The 24,763-nt window shown below is 41.0% G+C and overlaps 2 protein-coding genes across 2 annotated transcripts; one reads left to right on the top strand and one right to left on the bottom strand.

The window, feature by feature from the left end:
- Positions 1-8,390: 8,390 nt before the first annotated feature.
- QDPR (quinoid dihydropteridine reductase) lies at positions 8,391-17,568 on the bottom strand. The gene is made up of 7 exons (XM_033059752.1): positions 17,424-17,568; positions 17,219-17,311; positions 15,747-15,843; positions 14,884-15,024; positions 12,478-12,586; positions 11,060-11,143; positions 8,391-9,243 (listed from the first exon to the last, which is right to left on the bottom strand). Exons 1-7 carry the CDS (start codon positions 17,505-17,507, stop codon positions 9,135-9,137), a joined length of 717 nt encoding a protein of 238 aa, XP_032915643.1. The 5' UTR covers positions 17,508-17,568; the 3' UTR covers positions 8,391-9,134.
- Positions 17,569-17,577: 9 nt separating this feature from the next.
- CLRN2 (clarin 2) lies at positions 17,578-24,474 on the top strand. Its single transcript, XM_033059753.1, has 3 exons — positions 17,578-18,723; positions 23,075-23,254; positions 23,696-24,474. Exons 1-3 carry the CDS (start codon positions 18,471-18,473, stop codon positions 23,959-23,961), a joined length of 699 nt encoding a protein of 232 aa, XP_032915644.1. The 5' UTR covers positions 17,578-18,470; the 3' UTR covers positions 23,962-24,474.
- Positions 24,475-24,763: the final 289 nt, after the last annotated feature.

Raw genomic sequence — 24,763 nt, 5'->3', positions numbered from 1 at the left:
GGGTTTTAAGTTAGAAGCGGTGGGGAAGATTCAGTTCTCAGGGCACTGAGAACTCTAAATGCCAGTTTCATGGCCAATGCAAGCACTGAAGCATTGATAGCTACCCTCAGTCTTACTCTATGTGATATTTCACACTGCTTATGATAAGTTTTCTGAATGCCTCACAAAAAATGGAAAGAACTGAAAGAAGACTGAAATTTATCTCTTACACTCCATAAAATAAAATGTCCCAAATTTGGGCATTATCTTCTCTGCAAATTATTGTAAGAGACACTTAGCAATTGTAACTTCTTGGAGTAACAGACGATGCTGACAGTGAAAAGAACCACATTTTTAATTTCTGCAGTGCTGTTCCAAGTGTTCTTTCTCCTGGTACAAGCAGAAGGATTTTGAATGCAAATCTATTTGTTTCCCTGTGAAGCCACATTTTATGTGTTAATCCAAATCACAATTTATGCCACCAATAAATACTTGATAGTCTCTTAATTTTGCATGGCTGGAGAAGGCTCCCATCAAAATCAGGCTGTTCTGAAAAAAAGACAGTGTAATTCATGACACACTGTGGGAGATCTGCATTACCACAAGGAGAATCATAGAAGCATAGAATGGCCTGGATCAGAAGCGACTTTTAAGATCACTAAGTTCTAACACCCCTGCATGGGCGGGGACACTCTCCACTAGACAAGTAGATCAGAGCTTCATCCAATCTGGTCTTGAACATTCCAAGGATGGGGCATCCACAGCTTTTCTGGGTGACCTGTTTCAGTACTTCAGCACTCTCTTCCTAAAGAACTTCCTCTTAATACCAAAACCTTAAAGTTTGAAACCATTCCCCCTTGCCCTATCCTCACATGCTCTTGTAAATAGTCTCTCTGCACCTTTCTTGTAGACCCCCTTTAGGTGCCAGAAGGGTCCTAAAGGCTTTAGGTCACTCCAAAGGCTTCTCTTTTCCCTCTGGATATGACCATACAATCACTTTCTTATCCACCTAACAATCTTGCAGAGGGTTTTTTCCCTGAGGTTAGCAATACAAGAAAACCTTATCTGTCCAGGAAATACAAATCAGGAGTTAAAATTTCCTCTTTTATCATCTGGCTGATAATTTCAACTGCATTGGATATGGACCAAGTTAGTTGATATTTTTAACAACTGCATAAAGAACACAGAAATAATCAAGAAACAGAAGAAAACATTTAGCTAAAATTCATGCTTGTTTTAGCTAATTCTTAACTCAAATTCACCTCTCTCAAGTGTTTTTTTCCCCTCTTGGACTTATATCCATGATTTCCTTCTTTACCTAGAGCCTTGGTCAGTTAGTATGATGTTGATATTTTCCCACAAAACCCTCAAACTAGTGCTAGTACAACTTTCAGTTTGCTTTGTTATTCAACAGGAAAACAGGGGCACTGCACAGCTCCACTTCTTGCCATATGCTGGTGTTCTGGGCTTCTATTCTTACCTTCAATTGGAAGAGTAACCCTTTCTTTCTCCTGTCCATGTTTGCTCTTATTCCACTCATCCATTTTATCACAGTCTTCAGTATCACCATCATCCTCCAGTGCTGTTCTCACTTGTTCTCCATCGGAACAGACTGTGCTCTAAAGCTCTAGCATAACTTCACCCACATCAGAGACCCTCTCTTGTTAACACTTCCACTTTGCTCAGCAATCCAAAGAAACCTATAATCACAGTGGCTGGAATCATGCCTCACATTAAGTGGTTTTGATTGAGCTCTCAAAAAAATGAATAGAACAAAGAATAATAAGTTTAACAATAAGTAAGTGGAACAAACTACTTAAGATCAATCCTTCTTTTTTCCTACTGAACTTCAAAATTACCCTGTAAATGCCACCCTCAGAAAAAAAAAGACTATAGGAAAAAACCCTAACATTAGGAATTTTCTTAATTATGACATGTTCAGCTGCAGTCAAAGTCTCTGCATGAAATCCACATAATGCAGCCATACACAAAGGAGTTGCTCTGTCTTCATCTGTTCCCTGTTGACTATAGTTAAGGTTAAATTAAAGCATTAAATGATGGAATGTAACTCATATTTGCTACAGCCTTCAGGAAGTCTTAATACTGAAGATATTTACCCAAGTAATTTTGTTGTAGCAGATGTATGTAACAGCAGATGCATCTAATATCTTTTCCTGATATGAAGTACTGACTTAAACCATTTAACAATTGTGAAACAGGAAGTTAGACAAATGGGAGGTGTATCCCCTTGTCTGAAACCCAGTGGTTTTGGCAAGTTACTAAGTAAAAGCTCAAGAATTAAGAAGAAAATGTTAACTTGAAAACTCAGCCCTCACTGGAAATGAGCAGCGGACACTTCAATTCATGTTTTGTTCCAGTTTTAAACAGCATTTCAAAAGGTATCAGATTCTCATGAAAAATTTAACTATTATTTTGCCTGAAAATTCAACTCTTGCTCTCTACTGTTATCCACCTCAGTTACTTTGAATCCACCTGTTTATCTAGCCCTGGTGACCAGGGGCTGCAGAAGCCACATGCCTGGGCACACTGCAGTGCTGCCCAGATGCCTGCTGTACCCAGTTGCCAGCAAGCAGCAAGCTGAGAAACCATCCTTACCCCTTCAAACAGTATTTCACACCATCTTCTGACTATACAGGCAAACACCACTTGGCCCTTCCTAATAATCACCAAGAAAAAAATTCTTAAGTGCATACATGACTGCATGCCAGTTAAACAGCTCCTACACCACTAACAACCTCCCCACTTGGTTTATCCTGCACACGATGGCCATGTCTTTCTCTACAGCACTCGAGACATTTGCATACTAAGCATGGCTTATGCATTTTCTTCTCTCCAGCAGACTAAAGACAAAGCCCCCTGCAGCAGGAACATGATGCATGGCTGCAATCACATCAGATGAGCCTTCAACCCACTCCTGGTGAGGTGGCAGGAGGGACAACGGGAGACAGAGCAGCAGGAAAACCAGCAGGCAAAGTGGAGGAGAAAGCCATTAGAAGCACAGCACCTCAACCTCCTACACTGCCTGACACCTCTCCAAGCAAATTTGGTCTGAGAGACTCTACTGCACAGGGGAAAAACAAGAGAAGCTGAGACTGGGAAAGGGGGAGGATACATGTTTTTACACATTTGTGTGGCCTCATATTGCTAATAGCATGGTTTCCCTACATGCTAACTATACAGATGGTGTAAAGGCTTGCAGGGTAACACTTTGGTAGAAGAGAGGTCTGGATTTGCAAACAGGAAGTTTTTGGGGGGTGTAAGGAGAAAGAAAATATGTTATTCAAAAAATTTAGTCATGTTAAAGCTATTTATCAGGTCATCTGCATAAAGTAGGTCATTAACCCCTGCTGGATTATGGACTAATTTTTTTATTAGTGCAACCATGTATGCATAAGGCACTTAGGGCATACTTAGCCATACATGCCTTGCTGCCCAGGATACGATTCACAGATTTTGAAAACTAGAAGCTGGCAGTTTAGAAGTCTGGTCATTGTTCTCATGGAGTGTGGAAAAAAAATCTGGACATCTGAGCATATGAAAAGGATCCCAACAACTGGAAAAAATATCTTCCTGGGGCTCCAAGAGACCCCTTTCTTTCAGGTGATACTTGTATGTGATCTTAAAATTGCTAACCATCACACTAACTCATATTGATCCAGATTTTACTACAAGACCCATTTCTTTTATTACCTCAGCCCTGTCTCACTGAGATGTAAGGATACATTGACAGAATGAGTACAGTAATTTCACAATTATAAGCCACACCATTTTGACAAAAATTTTGGTCCGAACCCAAAGTGCGGCTTATAATCAGGTGCGGCTTATATATGGACAAAGAACAAAAAGTTGCTGTTTTAGTTTGGAGGACAGGTGTCTGCTAAGAAAGGCAGGAACTTCTGTTTGAAATGGAGGATGTAAACCCCCTCCCTCCAAATTATTAGAATTTTGAAATCAAGGGGCTTTCAGGCAAAAACATGGGAATTAGGAATAACAGTTCTTTTCTAGGGAAATTAAAATAGAAATACAGTACTACAAAGAAATAAACTCCAAACCCTGACAAAGTCAGAGTACAACCTGACACCCCATCAGGCAGGGTGTTGGTAGCAGTCCCATTAAATGGTGGCTGCATCCTCCTGCAGTGACAGATGTGGTTCAGTTGAAGCAGTGCTCCTGTACAAGGTGCAGTTTCCCTCCGGAGGTCCAGTGGTGATCTGGAGAAATCCGGTTTTCCTCTGGAGTCCAGTGGAGAAAGGGGCTCCCTTAGTGTCCCAAAACCTCTGTTTTTATCTTGGTAAGAAACATCGGACTCTCCCCCCTGGCTGGAGCAACTTCCAATGGGATGAAGTAATTTTATCAGTCCCACAGTGGGACTCAATGGCCATTAGCAGAAAATGACTCGCTGGAGGGAGGATGGGTTGTGAAAAGATAAAGAACAATGCTCTGCCTGGTTTCAATGGATGGCCCATTAGCAGAATATCTCCCATGGAGATAAGGATCACTGCCCCCACCCTCAACAGATGGTGATAGAAAAGATACCTTTTATCACACTCTGTATTGTAACGTGCGGCTTATAATCAGGTGCGGCTTATACATGGACAAAGAATGAAAAGTTGCTGACACCTGGAAGTGCACCTTATACTTAGTGTGGCTTATAATCCTGGAATTACTGTAATTGGTTTGTTCAAAATTAAAATCAACAAGGTATTTTTAAATTCCAGCTGTGATAGTCATGAAAAATTAATTCCTGTTGTACTGAAGAGAAAATATCACTACATACTACCAGATACACAGGTAAGCGATGTCCAAACTACCAGGCTGAGGCAGTCTTTGACACAGCACTTTTTTTTTGCAAATCACAAAATATGACTGTTGGTAACAAAGTGATACAACTGCTGCTCGTAGTCACAATTTTAAATTAAGTTCAATGAACAAAAGAGGTATTTTGAGCTTCTATTATTGTACTCATTGTGATAACTGTGTTTTATTCATATGTTCTGATGCATCAATAGATCTCAACACACTATAAAATGGTCTCATATATATTTGGGATATGAGGCACAGGTGCAGAGATGTATTCAAAGTCTTCCACCAGACCAGTAGTCAAAGCAGGAGCAGAAACCAGGGGCTTCAATCCTAAGGTTTTACTACATCTTCCATTTGTAACAACATCCTAGTATGTACTTAGAAAGTGTTCAAGAGGAAGCTCGTACAAGGAAAATACTAAAGATTAGTGATGTAGAAGGCACTAGATAATTAATATAACACTATAGAAATCACAGTTGTGTGGTTTGCTACTTTTTGTTCCCTCCTAAATAACTTTTTTTAAAAATATTATCCATTCCTTCATTTCACAGGTAAAAGAGTTAAAACTTTAATACTTAAAACCCCATAGTAATTAATACTTTGTCTCCAAATTCCACCTCTTTGTTCAGACTGGACTGGTATTAACAATTACTGGCTTTTTTGTTTGGGTTAGGAAATTCTTATACCCTTATGTGCAGTACAGCAGTTAAATAACCTGTTTCTATTCATACTGTGTCCAAGCAGGCCCTTAAAGCTGTGTTGCAGAATATTGATTGCTGATTAACATGTCAACAGCAATGGTACACCCTGGACTCCTTTCACAGCCTTGGTCTCTTTTGTTGTTGTTGTTGGATTTTTTTGTGTGCGTGCATGGGGATGTGTATTGGTGGTGGTGGTGGTATTTGCTGGGGTTTGTTGCTGGTTTTTGGTTTGTTCTGCTTGAAGCTGATGGAATGGTTCCTGGAACTGGTATGCAGAGTAGGTTCTTGGTGTAGGAAAGCCAGAAAGGTCAGACTGTGGGCACTAAAGCTAACAACGGGGATGAGCCTCTCAGCAGAGGCTGTGGCATGGTTAAAATCCTGGCTGATAAAAAGATATTCCTTAGCAGCAGAGAAATCTCTCCAATCCAGTGGAAGCCTCTGCCCTCTACTGGCGCTGCTGAAGATGAGCCTTGCTCAGCCACGGGAGTCTGTGATCAAACCCCGAGAGTCCCCACAGGCCGTGCTGACACTGGCTGTATTTACAGAGCACATCCCTCAGAACATGGTGCTTCAGGAAGTGCAAGAGTAACAGAGGTCCAAATCTCAAGTGACATTTGCTACTGACTTCTGCAATGCCTTTCAGATGTCTGCCTACTTCTCACCTTGTTCAACACTGCAAGGGCTAGTCTGAAGCATCTCCACATGCTGTTACAGTCCCCATCTGTTTTCTTCCAGTGAGCCAATACAAGGAAGAAGAAAGATAATTAAATGTTACTTCTTGTTGTGGTAGTAATTTTTATTCCACTATAAAAAAAAATCATACATGTTTAGCATATCTCAACAAGAGATTTAAAAGTGCAATTTTGGGCTACTGTAGAACTGGACATGCTGACTGACTCAGATATTGTATTTGAAAACTTTTCTGACCCTTTTCATGATTTTAAGTCTTTATTTTGTGGCAATTTTTATTAGGTAATTGGTACAAAACTAATTTTCTCATGAAAATATAACTAAACAAATTAAACCTGTTGGTGAAATATGTGAATTTCACTTCCCAGTGAACTCTGAAAACATTTTGGACTGAGTCCTGCAATGAACAAAAGGTTCTGCAAAGCAAGGGGACTGGACACAGGTCAGGCTCAGCAGAAGAGCAGCCACAGCCCAGACAGCAGCTCAGGTTCCCACCCACTTAATATTTGGAATGTCAAAAACAGCCTTTTACCTGGTGTTCAGAGGTTTTTGGGTTCATAACAATACTACTGATATTCTACTAGACAAGCCTCTTTTGCTTGTGCTCTATTAAAATCTACTTTCTCTTAATCTGTAGGAACAAACCCCTTTCATACAGAGCAGGCCTGCTCCAGCTGCCCTGGCCCTCTGACAAAGGAGGCCAGGACACGTTTTGTCTCTGCGCCTTTGCATCAGATGTCATGTGCAAGAGCCATCCCTGTTTGGGGAGACTGGAACTCTGTGTATGGCTGGACCATGCAAATGCATCTTCTCCTCCAAGGTGCACTGGCTCAGGTCTAGAAATAATGATTTTCAAACAATATTACACCTGTGAGACCCAGAATGCTGAGCACAAGTGGGCTGCAGTGTAAGCAGGACTCTTCTGGCATGATTTGTGTTTTATTTTTCACCAGACTCCACTTGACTTCCTTCTTAGCAAACAGTAGCATCCATCTTTAAAGGAAGATTGCATAGAAAAACACCCTACTAAACAGGGTCTGGGCAGATGAATTTTTTAGTGAGACAACATCTGTACAGTCCCAAGTAAAAAACATGATAAATGCAGCTGCTTAATATATATAAGAAATTAATAAATATTGCATTCCTGAAATTAAAGGAGGATAAGCTTCTAACTTCTGCAGTATTAGTGTTGGTAATCATGCCATATTAATGCAAAATATGAGCAATTCAGAAGTTTTCATCAACACTGGAGTGGAAATTCATCAAGAACTTATTTCTGTAATAAGCAGTAAGGCATCCCTGCCTGATGTGGGGGTTGGACTAGACGATCTTCAGAGGTGCCTTGCAGCCCAAACCATGCTGTGAATTCTGTGAAAATCTTCACAACAGGACTACAGTCTCCATTAGTAGCGTGTGGGCACTGCACAGAGCTCATGCATATGGACCACACACAGACACATCCCTGCTGCTCATTGCAGCAGCACCAGATCTCTGGGCCCACTGAAGGAGCCTGGCTACCCAGATGTTTGCAGTGTCAGAGTGGCTTTTTCTCCTGGTCAATTAAATAATGTTTGGAGAGATACAGGATGAAACTGTCACAAAAAGCCTCTTTAACATCTAACTCCTCAAGTTAAATGTCTCACCTTTAGCAGCTAGCTTGACAGACACCTGGCTCATTGTAATACACCCACCTCTCTTCTCACTCTCCAGCTTACATCATTTTTCTATCTCTCTGCTCTTACCTGCAAACTGAAGAAAGTCAATCCAGAAGTCTTGCGTTCACAACTGTGCTTTAACGCTACTCACTGCTTTAGCTAGCTTGGCAAGGGGAAGCCTTCAAATCATGTTAGTTTGGAGTATGATAGCTACCCCCTTTTCTGAATAATTGAGCAGCACCCTACAGTTTCATTCCCTACCAGTCCCTTGCAGTTTCTGTCTGTACTCTGAACCTGTTGAAACTGCTGGTGCAACAGCAGCATTGCAAGCTTTTCATTTAAAAACAAAAGCATTTTTATAAATTGACAGGGGGGAAGGGCTAATAGATCTTTGGCACACACAGAAATTTATTTTATGCACCATGATCAGAATTAAATATGTCAAAAAATTCAAGTTCTTTACCACAACTGAAGAGTATATTCAATTAAACCCTTTAAAATGTTACCAAGATATTGAGATTACAGTAATGGAGACAGCCAGTACATAAAACAATATATATTTATTTAGCACAAAAAGTTCCATTTTCAAGTGCATGTATGCTTTTTTCTACTACTTTATGGCACTTTGCTTTTTGAAAAAAATCAAGAACCATCATGACCAAGAGAAAGACATACTATTCATTTGACAGAATGACTGTTTCATCCTACAACTGTAGGCCTGAGAGCATCTCATGAACTGTAAGGCAAATTAGGAATTCCTTCTCAAGTGAAGAATCTCTATTCAGTTCCATTAACTCAAGTGGAACATTTACAAGTGTTACACAACTAAGACATGATACATGATTGCTGTGCTCCCGATGGCTACAGCCAACATAATATGCAAGGGTGTGGTTATATTCTCAGACAGAAAAAAACAGAATACTGGAAGAGTCACAGTAAGTTGCCAGAAACACTTACTGACAGAAAAAAATCCAACCATTATGTATGCAATCACATTACATAGTTAAGCACAATTTCCCATTTCACAGAAAACAGGTAAATTGCCATACAATGCTCAGAATTAGGACATCTACAGACTTTAAAGCCTTTCATTCAGAGACAAGTTGGTATTATTTGGTAAACAAATGCTGATAGCTCACAACTGACAGCACAGAAATATTACTTGAAATCTGGTTCCATTAATGGAAAACAAATACTGGATACAGAAGACCATTCAAATTATATTGGTGGACGGATTTTCCACAGCTTCTCCTTTGCTGAAGTTTCATCATTTCAAGAGCTGACGTCAAAGATGTGCTGCTGAAACTAGTTCAGTCTTCCCACCTGTAGTTATCACCTGGATTAGACTGCCAGAGCTTGGTCGATCCTTTCCTGTTATCCAGTTATAAAAGGTCCTGTTTTAAAATAAATGGATAAAATGGGGCGAGGGAGAACAAAAAAATTACAACTAATATCAGGTTTATTGACAGGAAGAATAAAATACAAGCCTATTACTTTTCCTTCGTTTCCTACTGCTCTCTCTAGTGGTTTCTATGTGATGTGATCACTGGATTCAGACCCTCAGAATAAGACAAAGGGCCCAGAGAAATCCGAGGGGCTTTAGAGCACACAAGATTTCCAAAATATCTCACAGGAAAAGGCCAGGGGCTTAAAATGTTGGAGTGGCTGGGTGTTTTTCCAGTTAAAAAATTCAGGAAAGGTGAAGGTGGAGCAGTTTTAGTTGCCTTTACAGAATATATATAAAAGAAATACAGTTTTATGGCTAGGATAGAGTTGCTAAACCCATTACTCTGACAACAGGCCATTATAACATTTTCTTATTTAACTGTGAAAATGGTCTCAGTGAGAGGAAAAAAAAAAGTCTTAAGACACCTAAAATAGTGCTGAGTAAGATGGACACATTCTAGGTAGCAGACTAGGAGACTCCTTATCAAAATGCAACATAAACGGCTTCCTCAAAATTGAATAGAGAAAGTGAAGTATATTTTACAGGTCCTTCATCCCTTCCAATACAAAAAAATAAGATATAAGGATATTATATATATGTTCTTATAAGAATTTTCTGCATCCTTCCCAAGATGCAGATGTTGACAACAGATGCTGATGTTGCACAGTGAGATTTTCAGTTTTCAGAGCACTGGGGTTAAACTTCAGGGAATTAGAAACAAAACAAACCAATCAACTGAATTCTTCCGTAAGGATAAATTACTTAGAACTTAAACCTAACAAATGAATTTGCAACACTGCAACATCTAGCTAAGCTGTCCCTGAAGCACAGAAAACTAGGGATCTTTTTGTGAACATTTTCAGACCAGCTAAATTCAATTGATGGGGCCTGTTTTAAAGAGCCTCATCAGACAACTGCAGAGGCTTAAACTAAACAGCTGCAACTAAAACCGTTTCCATCTCTGGCATCACCTTAAATAAATTTACAAAAATGGAAATCTGATGTCAGAACTAAACTACCCTCTGAACAATTAGCAATAAGCAAATTCAATTATGAAAGACTTTAGTTCCAGAAGACTTTTAAAATGTGTAAGAGTTCACCCTCAGCAGAAACTCATCACATGGCAGAAGGCAATACTCATGCTGCACCTTCTCTAACTGAGGAACGAGAACAGTAAGGCAGATAATCTCAGCCTGCCATTATGTAAGCTACAATCGAAGTTTCAGCATTTTGCAGTATCATTCAGGACAAGTTTTTGTGGATAATAATAAAAAAAAAAAACCACAAACCAACTCTTTACCAAATTTTCCTAAACAAGAGCAGAAATGTTGCCAGTTGAGAGAACGGAGCTAACATGCCACAAACTGGGCAGAAAAGTGTGTTTAGAAGAAAAAAAATTCCCCCCCAAGCTGACATGTTTATTTGCAGTTTATCTTTAAGCCAGGTGTCTCCTGCACCTGCTGCCTGCAATTTAATTTGTCTACAGGCTTTAGGAAATTCTCCAGCTTCCAGCTGCTTAAGGCTATCCTCCTTGCTGGAATAACTCATGTAGAGAAGCTGAAGTTGATGGAGTTAGGCTAATTTTATCAAGTTAAGAAGCCTGTGCAATTAAACCCAATGTGATTTAGAAAGACACACAATAAGATGATGGAGGAAAAAAAATCCACCCAAAACCAAGACAGATATTTAAAAAAAAACAGTCACTGAAATACAGCAGCAAGAGGGACAGTGAGGAACTGTTTAGTTATCCCACAGGTACTCACTCTGCAATGAATTCTAAGGGTGTCCAGGAGCTGAAATCTGCATCAGGCATTGATTTCCTGTTTGCTGGTGTATCTAAGGTAACCCTGTGATTAAAAAAGATAAGCAAGCCTTTTATTTTTATATCATGTTTCTGATGAGCACCACCTGTTTCAATTCACTGCTGTAATATGTGCTTGACTTTTACACCACGTGTTATGTACTTCCCTTGCATCCTCCCTGTGTGTTAACAGAACACAATCATTAGTTTCAGTGTATGCCCAAGGCCCCAACTAAGAATCCCCAGCTTCCTGGCCAGCTGAGGAACTGCCCCTTGGAGCTTGCAGCTCCCTTCCCACCTCTCTCATGCAAATGGCGAATGGCAGCAATAAGCTTTTTCACATGTACTGCACAGCACACGTGCACTACATCCGTGCTTTTGAGAGACTGAGAGCATAAATACAGGAAGCTTTGATTTTGACAATACATATTTGCGCTACACACAATGACATGAAAGGGTTAACTTTCCAGAACTACCTCATTGAAATGCTGTTGACAATCCAAGGTGTATTAACACTCTTAAAAATTCACTTCAAAACAGTTTTGCATGCACAAGAATCCAGTGATCTTGGCATCTGCCTGCCTATAAAGCTCTCCAGAAAGTGGTGTCAATTATCCAAACACACTTAATGCCATTCCTGCCTGACCTGAAGAAGTGTGTTAAGAGTGAGTGTGAGGAAATCAAAAGTAGAGAATTCAGGTAGCGTACCAAACCTCTGTACAAAACTCTTTAGTCTTACATTTTGGGTCCTGAACAAGATATAGACCTGGCAAAAAAACCACTTTCAATTTTTGCAACAGAATTGATAAAATTAAACGTAGTGAAGACCTACCAGACCATCCACTTCTTACTAGCTCTCCTGACAAAAATGAAAGCAGGTAAATACAAGCTAAACTTCTTTAGTTTACAGGTCCTCAAAGTAACAAAATTTTACCCATCAAGCATAGGTATCTAGTACTTTATAAAGAAGCATCTTTGATCAAGTGAAAACCTGTAAAGTAATCCTTTGCCTTACTATTACCACAGAGCTAAGTCTAAAATTTTGCTGAACTGTTCACCTCATTTTTACAGTTCTGTCTATACTGAAATAAGTAAGTCACACATTAATGCATGGCTTCAGTTAAACCGGTTAGAAGTAAATCAAATTTTCATCCTAACATCCACTACTGTTTTGCAAAGGCAATGAAAAGATTGTAATCATTTTTAGGGTGACTTGCATAACTCTTTGTTCATCCAGTCAAGAATGCATCCTCTGTGAGTAGGTCTGAGAGGTTGTTTGTGTGCTGTGAATAGGACACTGCAAATGTATCTGTGTGGCTCTAGGTTACAACAGTAATTAAATTAAACAACACAGGCAGAGACAACTAAGCTACTACTTACGGTAAAATGGCAACTGCAGCAGAACCAGATGGCAGCCCACTGCTGGGACCAGCCAAACTGTGACAAAGCTGATGCACTGCTCCTTTGGCCATGCCATAGGCAATCATCCCTAAAAATTAAAAACAGGCAAATTAGAGCACAATCAGAACAGCCCTCAATATCAGCAGTACCATGACAAAAACTAAAGACTCATGAAAATTAATACCACTTACCACAGCCAGAAAATAATCTGGCTTTTAAAACATATTAAAGAATACAAATAAAAATAAAAAATTATAATATTAATAAAAGGCTTTAGAAGACATCCAGAAACTATCACAGAACTCAGTTAACTTAGCACTACAGAGATAAGCAGCTTACCAAGCCAAGCATGTTTAGTCAATGCATCCAAATGCACCTTGAAGGATGTGACCTACAGGGCTAAGTTTACAAATTTAACAGTAAAAGATGCTCACAGACTTCAATAAAGGATTCTTCTATTAATTTTCACCATATAACTAAGGTATTTGTGAGTTTGGACCCAAAAGGGTACAGTTTACTTCCCTCTCAAATCTGGAATTCACTTGGTCAGCATGCCAGCTCTGACAGGCCCTGTGGAGAAAGCTACAAAAAAGACCAATTCTCATGGTAGAAAATCAATAAATAATGTGCAGGGAAAGCAAGCCTTTTCCTAAACACTGATGCTTTCTAGGCAGCCAGCATTTAGCAGTGTAAGAGGAGCAGGACCAGAGCATAAGGCACACTGCTCAAGAACAAGATCTGGACAATCTGGGTGGCAGAGGTCTCAGATGTCTCAAGACATGTATCTGTCAAGAAGTTCACTCAGATAAAGTATCTAAGAGAACACAAATGTATTTTGACTACTTCAGCTGAATGTCTTTCTTCCTACCCATCTATACAGTATTTAGCCCCTTTCCAATGTTCCTAAAGTATTTTGAATATAATAGAAATATTTCTACAATGTAATTAGATGTATTATACAACATCCATTTTTATTAGGAGGAATCATGTACAGCACTAGCTAACTTATTTTATTGTTATGATACAAATAGTCACATGTGTATCATTTTCCTATCTTGTCTTGCCTAAACCAAACATTCTAAATCTTCTTAGAAACCTTTTTATGCCTGATATATTTCTCAGACATCACATTCGCACTGCTTCTGTCACTGTTCATGTAATTTTCAGTGTTCCTCAGTTTGCATTATGTGAGGCAAGATTTTCTCATAGGGAAAAAAAAATCTCGTTAACAACAAACAAGAAAAAGACCATTTCTTCCAGAACAGCCTGTTGTAACAAGGCTAATAAGGCATATTTGCAAAAGTTGAGTAACAACTCTTTCCCAATTCCTCCTGATGTTAATAAGTTGCATATGTTTGCCCAAAGCACGGCTGTGACTTTTAGAAAAATCCAGACTAGCTGAAACCAGCTAGCTCAAAACAGGAAGGCTCATCACTTTGATTCCTGTGTTGTGGTCTCTACTGCCCAAGACCACCCAAACAAAAACTGTGAAAGTTTGCCAGAATTCACAGAATTCACCTTTTTTTTTCTTTTGTGCATAGCCAGGCAGCAGTTCACTGCAAGTTATTCATCTGCTTATTCTCAAAAATAAACCTTCTGACTATAACAAATGCCACTATACACACAAAAGATTAATCATTAACTAAAAAATATATAGAATATTTTTACCCGAACAGTTTAAGGCAAAGCTTTCAAGAATATTCACAAATTGTACATGTTTTAAAATCTTAGTATCTGTGTCTTAAAAATATTGTTGAAATGACACTAATAAAAGCTTGGAAAGGAGTATTTGTCTCAAACTTTCCTCTTGCCTGTGTACTTGTGTGTCAATGCCTTTCTTTTTTAATTTTAAATTGCTCCCAGATTTCTTCCTCCATGCAGGCCAACATGGTTGAGGAGCAAGATTAAAAATCCAATAAAGTTCCTATTAAATAGCCAGCTGAGGACAAAGCCAACAGTCAACAAGCTTATCTATGTCAGAAGCAAAGGTAGACTGGAATCAGAACAGGACAAGCATGGTTATCAGAATCAGCTGAGTCATCACCAACAGAAAAATTGGTCAATTAAGAACTCTCTATCAGAATACAAATAGCTTTGTCTAAACATGGTACTTACATTGCTGTATACTTCCAGTCTTCATTATGTCCAAACTTTTTTCTGTATCAAATACTAGCCAAGTACATTTCACCAATGCATGTCAAATAAGACAGTCAATATTGTTACCTTGCTACTTTCCTTACACATTTCAGCAGCACGGTCCCACTTGTGCTAGATGTTAAGAAACCAGCGCATGAAGCTATTGCTTCTCAAACAAGAATGCTCAACAACATAAACAACCATTTCTAACTGCTGGTGTCCCTGCAGCTACCATGCATAGCATTTTACCTGGGGTCCCAGATAAAGCAGCTTGAGCTCCAGTCAGAGTCAAGAGGCCACCTTCTTTCAGATGTTTTGTGGCAAGGTGGCTGGAAATAGTTGATGTCCAAACACTCTGCTTCCACATCAGATCACAGTTTTTGTATAAAGCTGATCAGGAAGACAATTAGTGAAATTAGCCAAAGCAAGACTTTAAACTCTGATTTCCTCACTGTTACACAGGGTGCAACAGCATTATGAAAACATGCTTTCTACCATTTTCTACCTCCACATTGTAAAATATTCATTTGTCTTTTGTATCTCCTTTCTCTTTGAGCTGTAACATCCAAACCAGAAGAGGGAAGAAAGGGACACATTTTACCAGATTTACTCCAGACAGAAAACAAGGCTATTTTTCTTCTTGTATCACTACAGTAGTGGGCAAAGCATAAATTTCATTATGACTAATACATGTTTAAAAGCCTTTTTTTAATCTGAAGTGTTTTTTTCTGTAGCATGATTAGGCAGTGCCTTCCTGTATTGAAGTTTTATGCATAAAGCAATTACTTAGGAAACAACATCAGTGTGCCTCTCATAAATTGCCTGACACAGGCAGTCTCAGAGTCAGCTCATAGATAACAATGCTGAGCTCCTTCAGAAAGCACATTAAAACTTTTTAATAAAAATTACTGCATCAACAAACATTACTGAAAAAACTAAATGCTGTGCAAATTTAAAAGAAAGCAAAAATTCAGAGAAGCACTAAGCACTGTGACTAAGTTATTTTGTACTTCTATGCTTTTGTCCTCTTCTGGACTCAGGAAGAAAGACTTTAAAGGCTTCTCCCAGATATCAGTAATGTTTTCACAAGCATGTCTGTACCAAAGGCTTACACTTGGCTTTGGCGCTGCCTCCGGCCCATCCTCCTGCGACACACAAAATCGCATCCACCTTTTCTTCACCAAGAAGTTTTCCAACTTCTGCTGTCACCTTCAACACATAGGACAAGAACATACTGAAAACACTGGACTGAGAAGGTGAAGAGATAAACACCACAAATGCCTTAAAACTACTTTTTCCTACTTATGTATTTGAGTAACAAAGGACACAGCAATTTAAACAGCTATAGAAAATTAATATTTACAATTCATGAACTCAAAACAACTGTGTTGAAAAATAACTATAGATGAAAGTCAGACTAGTGAAGCCATAGAGTGTGATGTCACTGGAAATAAGTGATAATCAGGGCTGAAACACCTGACACTTACCTCTATTGTTAGCAAAAATTATTACTGACTCGCTTTTGACAGGTTCTCTTCCAAGTAAGGTGTTGCTAAAGATGGGAAATGAAACTCCAGGACTACGGGTGTCACTTTTGATGACAGTGCAAGAAAAACAGCTAAAGATTAGCCTCCTTATTGCTTCTGCCTAGCCACAACCATCAGTCTGAGTCTGGCCACTAAATCTGAGCTTGTATACTTTTAGATATCTATAATTTGTTCTCTTTCAAATATAAGACCTCACAGATGGCAATGAATTTTTGGCTACAAATTTTGTCTGTCAAAGTAAGTAGCAAGCAATCCATCTCTCAATAAGTGAAGAAGAACCAATAGCTTTTGCAAAACCATATTGAAAACTGTATTGTAAACGTTCTATGTTACTCTTCCAAAGCTACAGGAGTTGTGTGGATATAAAAAACCCATATTGGCTAGATATTCAGTATATCGGCAACAGAAATTGGTTCAAAACTTAAAATGCAAAAAATGAATCCTATCTATTGAGAATAGAGCAATTTTTTTTTTAGGCTGCTTAGATTCTCCCATATTCATGTTTATGGATACCAGTGCATTCTCCTAGGGATCCCCCCTTGGGGCTTAGTTTCATATGCTTTGAGCATGACATCTATTTACACATAACACATTTATAAGTCAGGATTTTTTAAAGAAGTGCTGCATTTTAAGATATCCTCACCCATATTCATTACAACTCACCTGGTTCAATGTGTGACTTTTAAAAGTCAAGACAAAAACAAAGCAAATCTGCCTCATGTGCTGAGCCTCCAATAACCCGGATCAAGCTTTTTCTGTGTATTCAGTTAAAAGGAATTACAACAAATTAAAAAGAAGCGAAGAGCAGGAGCTTGAGGTTGGCAGTACGGCCGCACGACCGCCACTGACCACGCTCCTGCTTCCTGCACGGAGCCGGACCCATCCCTGCAGCTCCTGCTCACTGCGGGCAGCGAAGGACAGACAGGCATACACCCGGGGGAAGCTCCGAGCACGGCTCGGCCGAAGGGATGCGCACACCCGGGGGAGGATGGCTGGTGCACCGCCTCACGGCCGCCCCGCGCCCGCCGCAGACCCACCTGCTCGGCCTGCTCGGGGAAGGAGTCGGTCGCTCTCACCACCACGTTGGCGCTGGCGTCCGCGTTCTCCGCCAGGTCGATGCTGGCCACCCACTGCCGCGGCGAGAGGAACGGCGCGTTAGCGGCCCGCAGTGCCCGGCCCGGCGGGGCACGGCCGCTCCCCCGCGGGGCTCCCCGCCTCGCCACCTCCCGGCCCGGCGCTTACCCAGTTCTTGGCCTTGAAGTACCGCACGCACAGGGAGCCCAGCGCCCCTCTGCCCCCGTACACCAGCACCCTGCCCGCCGCCATGCCCGCTGCTCCGGCGCTGCTCTCCCCGGCGCGGATGGGCCGGCCCAGGGGCGGCAGCGCCCGCCGTGGGTGGTGCGAGGGGCCGGGCTGGGCCGGGCCGGGCTGCCCGCCGGGCCGTGCGGGGCGGGGGGAGCCGAGGGAGGAGAAGTTCCAGTGTCTCGGCCTAGCCGTGTTATTCGTCCCCAAGGCTCCTGCTGCTTTTTGTTAATTAATTAATTAGTGGTTCCGAAGGTCCCCCCAGGGCTCGGGTAGCAGTAACTGTAGAAGTGCGGGTAATGACGGCCGGTTTTCATAGCGCTCATGGCTCGCACCTGTCGCTTGAGTTACACCTCACGGGCTATGCATGGCTGGCCAGGCCCCCCCGGCTGCGGCGGCTTCGTGCGCCCCGCTGTAATTCAGAAGACTCCAGACCCATCATTTCTGTCCCTCTGATAACTCTGCCCGCAGTGACATTTACAGGCTGGGTGGGAGCAAGCGCCGGGAAGCTCAGCAGAGGCGACAGCAGAATCCTTCAGCCAAATTACGCTGTTCTAATGCTTTGTCCCTTGCACACAGATGTTTACCCACTTTTCTAAATAATCTAAGAAGCTGAATTCTTCTCCAAATTTTCTTCACATGAGGTTGCAGTAAAAAAACTTGATGTCATTTGAGCAGGACAATTAAACCCCTGAGGAAATATTAGACAGGCCATAGAGATAGGATTACTTGCTGCAGAAAGAAGCATCACCGCACTACAATGTAATGAAGCCGTTACTTGCAACCATTTCAGGATGCTCTTGCAGCAAAACGTATATTTTCCTTGATTTTTAACCATGCAGATTAATTGCTGGACCTTCAAAATACAAAGAGAAGTATTTTGAAATGCCTGGTATTTGGCTGTGGATTTTGGAGCATGATGAAAAATGGGAAATATGTCTGACTGCTGCAAAGAGGGCCTGGAGATGATCCCTTGAAAGCACTAGGATGCCCGGCTGCTTTAAAAAGACATTATTTGCCTTGGCTTCTCTAATAAGTTTTGTATCTTTTATCTTGATTGTTGTTGCAATGGGGACCCCAAAGTGGATGACTGGAAAGATCCTTTGCAAAACAGGGGCTGATTTGGTCAATGCCACCGATCCAGAGCTGGTCAAGTTCATTGGAGAAATTTACTACGGACTCTTTCGGGGCGGCAAAATCCGCCAGTGTGGCTTGGGCGGGCGGCGTTCCAAATTCACAAGTAAGTACCATTTTAGTTGAATATTTAATCTAAAGTCTAGCTCAAATTTGGCACTTTATTATTTTTGCTTACAGAACTTGTAGAATGCAAATTATTATTAAATAAATATGCTGTCTTCATGGTTTGATGTTTTGAGTGTGAATATAAAATTTCTATCATTTCAGGAATGCTTTTTGCTACAGTTATATTCTGTAATCCTGGAATCAAGTTGGGGAAAAAATTCCCTAGGGCTAGATGGAGAGTTTCCTTGTAGCCTTGTGAAGGGGGTGAAAATCATTTGGAGATCACCCTGTAAATCATAGTTTCCTATGTCAAGTTAAGCTCTGCCATCTCTCTGTCTCTTTCCTTGCCTTCTCTGTTGAACTCTTCTGAGGTTTTTTTCCCTTTAAGAAGCAGAGATTTATTTAGCTGGACACATTTCTATATTTATCTGACTGTCCTAATGAAAATTGCTAACTTTATTAACATGTTGAAATTCTTACCTTCTTTTCTATTGAGTTGGGAGACAAAAGATTGCTGAACTCTTAACAAATGTAGAAACTCTTCTAAATATATTCCTTTTAACATAAAAGATTTTCTTGGTCTTGAAAGCACTGAGCTGTATACTGGATGATTTACAAATTTCACTCATCCTGTTCTGAGTGAAAATGGTAATTTGCATTGAAGATTTTTAGTTCAGTGTACAGATTAACTGAAACTTAAACCAATACAAGTTGAAGCTGTTGCAGTCTCTCACCCTCTCCCTGGCCCACAGCAATGCTGTCCTATCCCATCCTTTGCAATGGCTCTCGTAGTTGAGGTGAGATAGTTCAAAAGTTAAATTGGCCAAAAATTTAACCTACAAAAATAAATACTTGTTTTCTCATAGGAACGTGTGTGACTACACAACTGCACAAGCACTTCTATAAAAACTTGAAGGCAGGTGTGACTATGGGACTTCAGAGAGAATGGAGAAAAGAACCAGAGCAACCTCAACTTAGACCAGCATGACCAGTTGTTAAACTGGATGAATTTGGACTGGTCACTTACAGTAACTAAATTATTGCTCAAGCTCTTACTGCAACTGCAACTTCATTACATGGACATAGCAGTCATGCTCATCCAGTCCCAGTTCTTTCACCCCATCCCGGCAGAGAGAATGGGAAAAAAATAGCCAATCTCCTTTAAAACTCTGTACAACTTTCTGGACTGTTTAATGAACTTTACAATTTTTTACTGTGCAATCTGAGAGGAAGGGATAATGTTCCACAGTCACTCTGGAGTACATCGATTTGCAATTGGAGGACGTGAGCTGGCACTCCTTAGACAAGCAGAACTCTCACTGAAGCTAGTAATAATTCCCTGTTAGAATTGTAAAACATTAAGTGCAGTAGGCCCAAATGTACATTTTGGTCAACAAGTGTTCCAGATATTTTCCCTTTTAAATATGTTAATAACTCTATAGAGTTTGATATTTTCACAATACTGGCTTCAAGCAACAATACACAAAGCTGTTACTTTTGCGCAATGGTGAGCAGGACTGGGGATTCTTTTTTTTTTTATTGTTTGAATGTCCCCCCTAATCTCCATGCTTTCTGAACTTACTGGGGAGCAAGAACTGTGAGACTTTGCATGGGGAATGTGATAATATAAATGGACTTCACTGGTACCATAGATCAAGACATAGCTAACACATCATATGGTGCAGTATTGCAGTACCTCTGACACTTCAGAATTTCAAATGGCAATAATTTACTGTTACTTGTATATCCCCTTTCACTCTGTTAACATTCACTAGAGTAGACTTATGGCTGGCACACTGTCTTTTAGCTGGGACAGTGACAGTGTGACTCAATTGCCATAATAGGTATCCACTGCTCTTTTGTACCCCTCAGGATGTAACATCTGGCCTCCAGCTGCAGCTTCTGGAAGAGTCTCATCTATAATGCAGCATGTATGTTAGACCCATGGGGTTGTTATGATGGTCCTCGGGCACTTAAGTTGGCATAAGATGCTTCTGTTTTGACAATTGAGTCAAGCCCTGAGAACCACCTGGGGAAGCCACGCATTTTGCCTGTGCATAGCAAACACTGCTGGATTGTGTCAGGAGTCTCCATGGCAATATTCTTCTCGTGGATTCCTATTTCTGTGTACTCAGCCAGACTCACTGGGCAGGTCATTGGCACTTGGCTGTGAGACTCGGAAAAGAGACCAAATAACCCTTACAACTACCCTAAAATTTCTGATGGTTTGTAAGGAGGCTTAATTCAATGTGATTTGTTGTTACACTGCCAGTAATTTTCCAGTCAGAAAGCAACCTAGTTTTTTTATTCCCATTTCTCATATATACTTCTGATTCTCATTTACTTCCCTCATTTCTTGTTGTTAGAGTCTTCCGTAGCTCTTCTGTGCACCAGGCACAACTACAACCCCAGAATGAGCTACTGAATGGGTAGATCTGTTGAATCACATCATTTTTATATGGGATTTTTTTTCTACATTACGAGATTTTGTACAGTATGATTTTTTTTTTCTACATAACCTACTATAAATCTGTCATGTCATGATCAAATTATATGACTGAAGTTCATGGTGATATCTACCAACTATTGCTGTCTACTTTTTAGGTGGCTTGTTTGGACTTTGGGGTTTTTGTCAGTTATGCAGCATAGGTAGGAATTTATTTATTTGTTTATGATACAGTATACCGTCTTTGTAGTAGCTTATTAGTAATTACGCAGTGAGTTCTTCAAAACATGAATGAGTGTGAAGTGCTATGCTAGCTGAAGGTCTCCTCTTGATCACCTTGTATTTTAGGGTTCCTCTCAATCAGCCTCTTTCTTTCCTGTCAGTCAACATGTCACCTACAATGCCCTACTCAGATTTCTTCTGATTCTGTTACTAGAGGGCTGCAGGATAAACTAAACACTCAGGTGTACATTTCCTGCTGCTGGCCAATGTGGCCCTCCAACAAAGGAATTGTGTCTGTGAAGACAGAACCAAGAAAATTACTGTTCCCTAGAGTCAAGTGAGCAACAGGCTACTGAGGGAGAACTTGTGCCGCTAGCAAAACATGGGAGTGCTAAAGCCCACCTGACTGCAATACTTTACAAGCTTCCTACATCTGTAGCTAAAACACTGCCAGATGCCCAGAAAAGCATAAAGGGGCCATAAACACTAGATGAGAAACCAAGAAGGGAATCTTAAAGGGCAAACCTGTGGGATTAGGATGTATGAAATCAAGGCAAATCTCACTGGAGCTGGCAGTAAAGAGAGGATTAGAAAAAAAAGTAGAATAACATAAGGAAAATAAACACATTAAAAGGTGATGCTATTTTAGACAGCAAGGGAACAGAAACTGTGAGAAGCTCAAAACCAGGAGTTTGGTACTGAGAACAGAGGAGAAAAGGAGACAGGAAAGTATACAGCAGATGATACAGCAGCAGAGATAAAGACATTAACACTGCTAGATAAATAAACAGGACTTAAGCCTGAATCCTTATTCGCAGATCCTGTGTGAAGGATTATTCCTGTAGCAGAATATCCCTGGTTTGTCTGATGCACTGAAAAATAAGGCATCAGGAACTGAGATGTGTGCAACTAGCTGAATTCCACATTTCCATAAAAAGTACAGTAATTTCACGACTATAAGGCGCACCCTTTTGACTAAAATTTTCGCCCGAACCCAGAAGCGCGCCTTATAGTCTGGTGCACCTTATATATGGGCAAAAGTTTGGAAATTTGCTAACCCAGAAGTGTGAGCCGGGAGCCGGCAGGGCCGCGGCTGTCGGGTGCAGGGGGGCCCTGGGGCCCGTGGTGCCCCGGCAGGTATGCCCCGGCCCCGTGGAGGCGGCACCGAGCAGCGGCAGGCATGCCCCGGCCCCAGAGAGGCGGGGCCAAGCGGCGGCGGGCATAGCCCGGCCCCGGGCAGGTGGCATGGAGTGGCGACAGGCATAGCCTGGCCCTGGGGAGGCGGCACGGAGCGGCAGCGGGCATGCCCCTGTCCCAGGGAGTCGGGGCCAAGCAGCGGCAGGCATGCCCCGGCCCTGCCGGGTACAGGCGGGCCCAGGGGCCTATGGCTGCCGGGTTGAGGTGGAGCCTTGGCCAGCAACCGCGTGGGGGAAGCTGGGGGCGGATCCTCACTGCAAAAAAAAAGTGCGCCTTACGGTCCGGTGCGCCTTATATAATGTATAAGGTTGCGAAATTTGCTGACTCCCGGAGGTGCGCCTTATAGTCCAGTGCGCCTTATGGTCGTGAAATTACTGTAGTCTTCCTTAAATAGAAGTTGAATTTGAAGCACCAGCACAGTGTGACATTTACCATCGTCAAGAAAACCTATACACTGAATAGATACTTTATTTTTTCTTGACAGTTTTCCCACACATGGTGAAAAAGTTGAATACAGGCCTGCATGTGATGATCATAATTTTCCTCTGTGTGGCCATTTTCTTTTCTCTGGTCAGTTTTGGATTCTGCATTCTTAACGCAATAAAAGTTCCGTACCGGGCTATTAACGGTCCAGCAGGAGCATGTCTTTGGAACTTCCTTGCAGGTAAAGTAATTTTCCAGTTTTTTCTCTAGTCACATTCATAGGAAATGATGCAAGTTTCTTCTTTTGCCTTACTAAGTACCTCTTTGATTTAAGTACTTGTGAATACAATGAAGTTGGTGGTGAATTCACATCTATCAAAACAGAACTTCCAGGTGGCATCTTGGCTTATTTCATCTAGTCAACATTTAACTGGAACTATGAATGCCAGGCTTTAGGCTTTATGTCATGGATAAAAGTATGTTTGCTCACAAAGCCTAAGTATGTTTGTCCATAAGCCACAATAAAGCCTAAGCATTCTGAAGGTGTTTAAGACATGCCTTTATCCATCCCTACCCTATATAGTGCTCACTGATGTATTCAATAAGTCTTTTCAAGCCAAATCAAAATATCTGTCTTGTTTTGATTTGATAAAGGTGAATATTTATTTCATTTTTGTTGCAGGTGGATTTGTAGTACTTGCAGTCACCAGCTTCATGGCTGCTGTGAAACTTCATCACCTCACAGAAAGAATTGCCAATTTTCGGGAAAATGTCTTTCGGTTTGTTATCTTAGAAGAACGCTTTGAAGACTGTTTTTGGATTTGTGTGGCAAGTGCCACAGCACATGCAGTGAATTTGCTGCTAATAGCCATTAGTGGGATACATTTCCCTAAAATTAAGACTAAAACAGAAGAAGTGAATGTTACAGCAGAAGATATCATGTACTAACAAATCTACACAAAACTATTTTGGTCAAGTCGATTGTTGTGACAGAAACAGCTTCTTGGCTCTTCAGCCTTTGTTTTGGATAGATGATTTATTTACAAACCTGAGTAAAGATGTCAGTCTACAATACCAGCAACTAACATGTCTGTGAAAAAATATGCTATAAATATCATTATTCTCAAAACAGACTGGTATCTGCAGTAAATATATGCCGTTTCTCAGTTTTTAGAATATTTGCACTTTGGGGTATTTTAGAAAACTAAGGTAAAATATTTCATCAGAGCAGATGTCTTCTTTATTTAGAAAGACAACATGTTTAACACAAATCTTTGAAACTATAAGGTTATTTCAAAACAGAAAGAATGTATATTTGGCATTTACTTTCACAGAATTATCTAGAGCATATTGAGAGGGACATATATGTTTGAAAATGTTATACAGCATTGAAAAACATCATCTGTGAGGCTAAAGGTAAGGGGCAGCAAAGGCTAAGTGTGTGTGTGTGAAATGCTTTTAAACATACAGTAGTTTCACGAATACAAGCCGCACGGATTATAAGCCGCACCCCCGGTGCCTCGAAAATGTTGCTGTCTTTGTCAATAGATAAGCCGCACCCCGAATATTAGCCGCACTTTCGTTCGTAGCGAGAATCCGTGCGCAGCTTTCACAAATTGGCCAATTAGTAACAGGATCGCAGCATAGCGGGCTTTACTGGCTCGGGGCGGGGCCAGGAAGGCTCGGCCCGCTCATGGTTGCCAACGGGGCCGGGTGGCCCAGCTCAGCGCCACGGCTCGGCGGGGCTGGC

This window comes from Catharus ustulatus, chromosome 5 (assembly GCF_009819885.2).
Source record: "Catharus ustulatus isolate bCatUst1 chromosome 5, bCatUst1.pri.v2, whole genome shotgun sequence".
NCBI lineage: Eukaryota > Metazoa > Chordata > Aves > Passeriformes > Turdidae > Catharus > Catharus ustulatus.
This window is presented reverse-complemented; position numbering and strand designations above follow the sequence as displayed.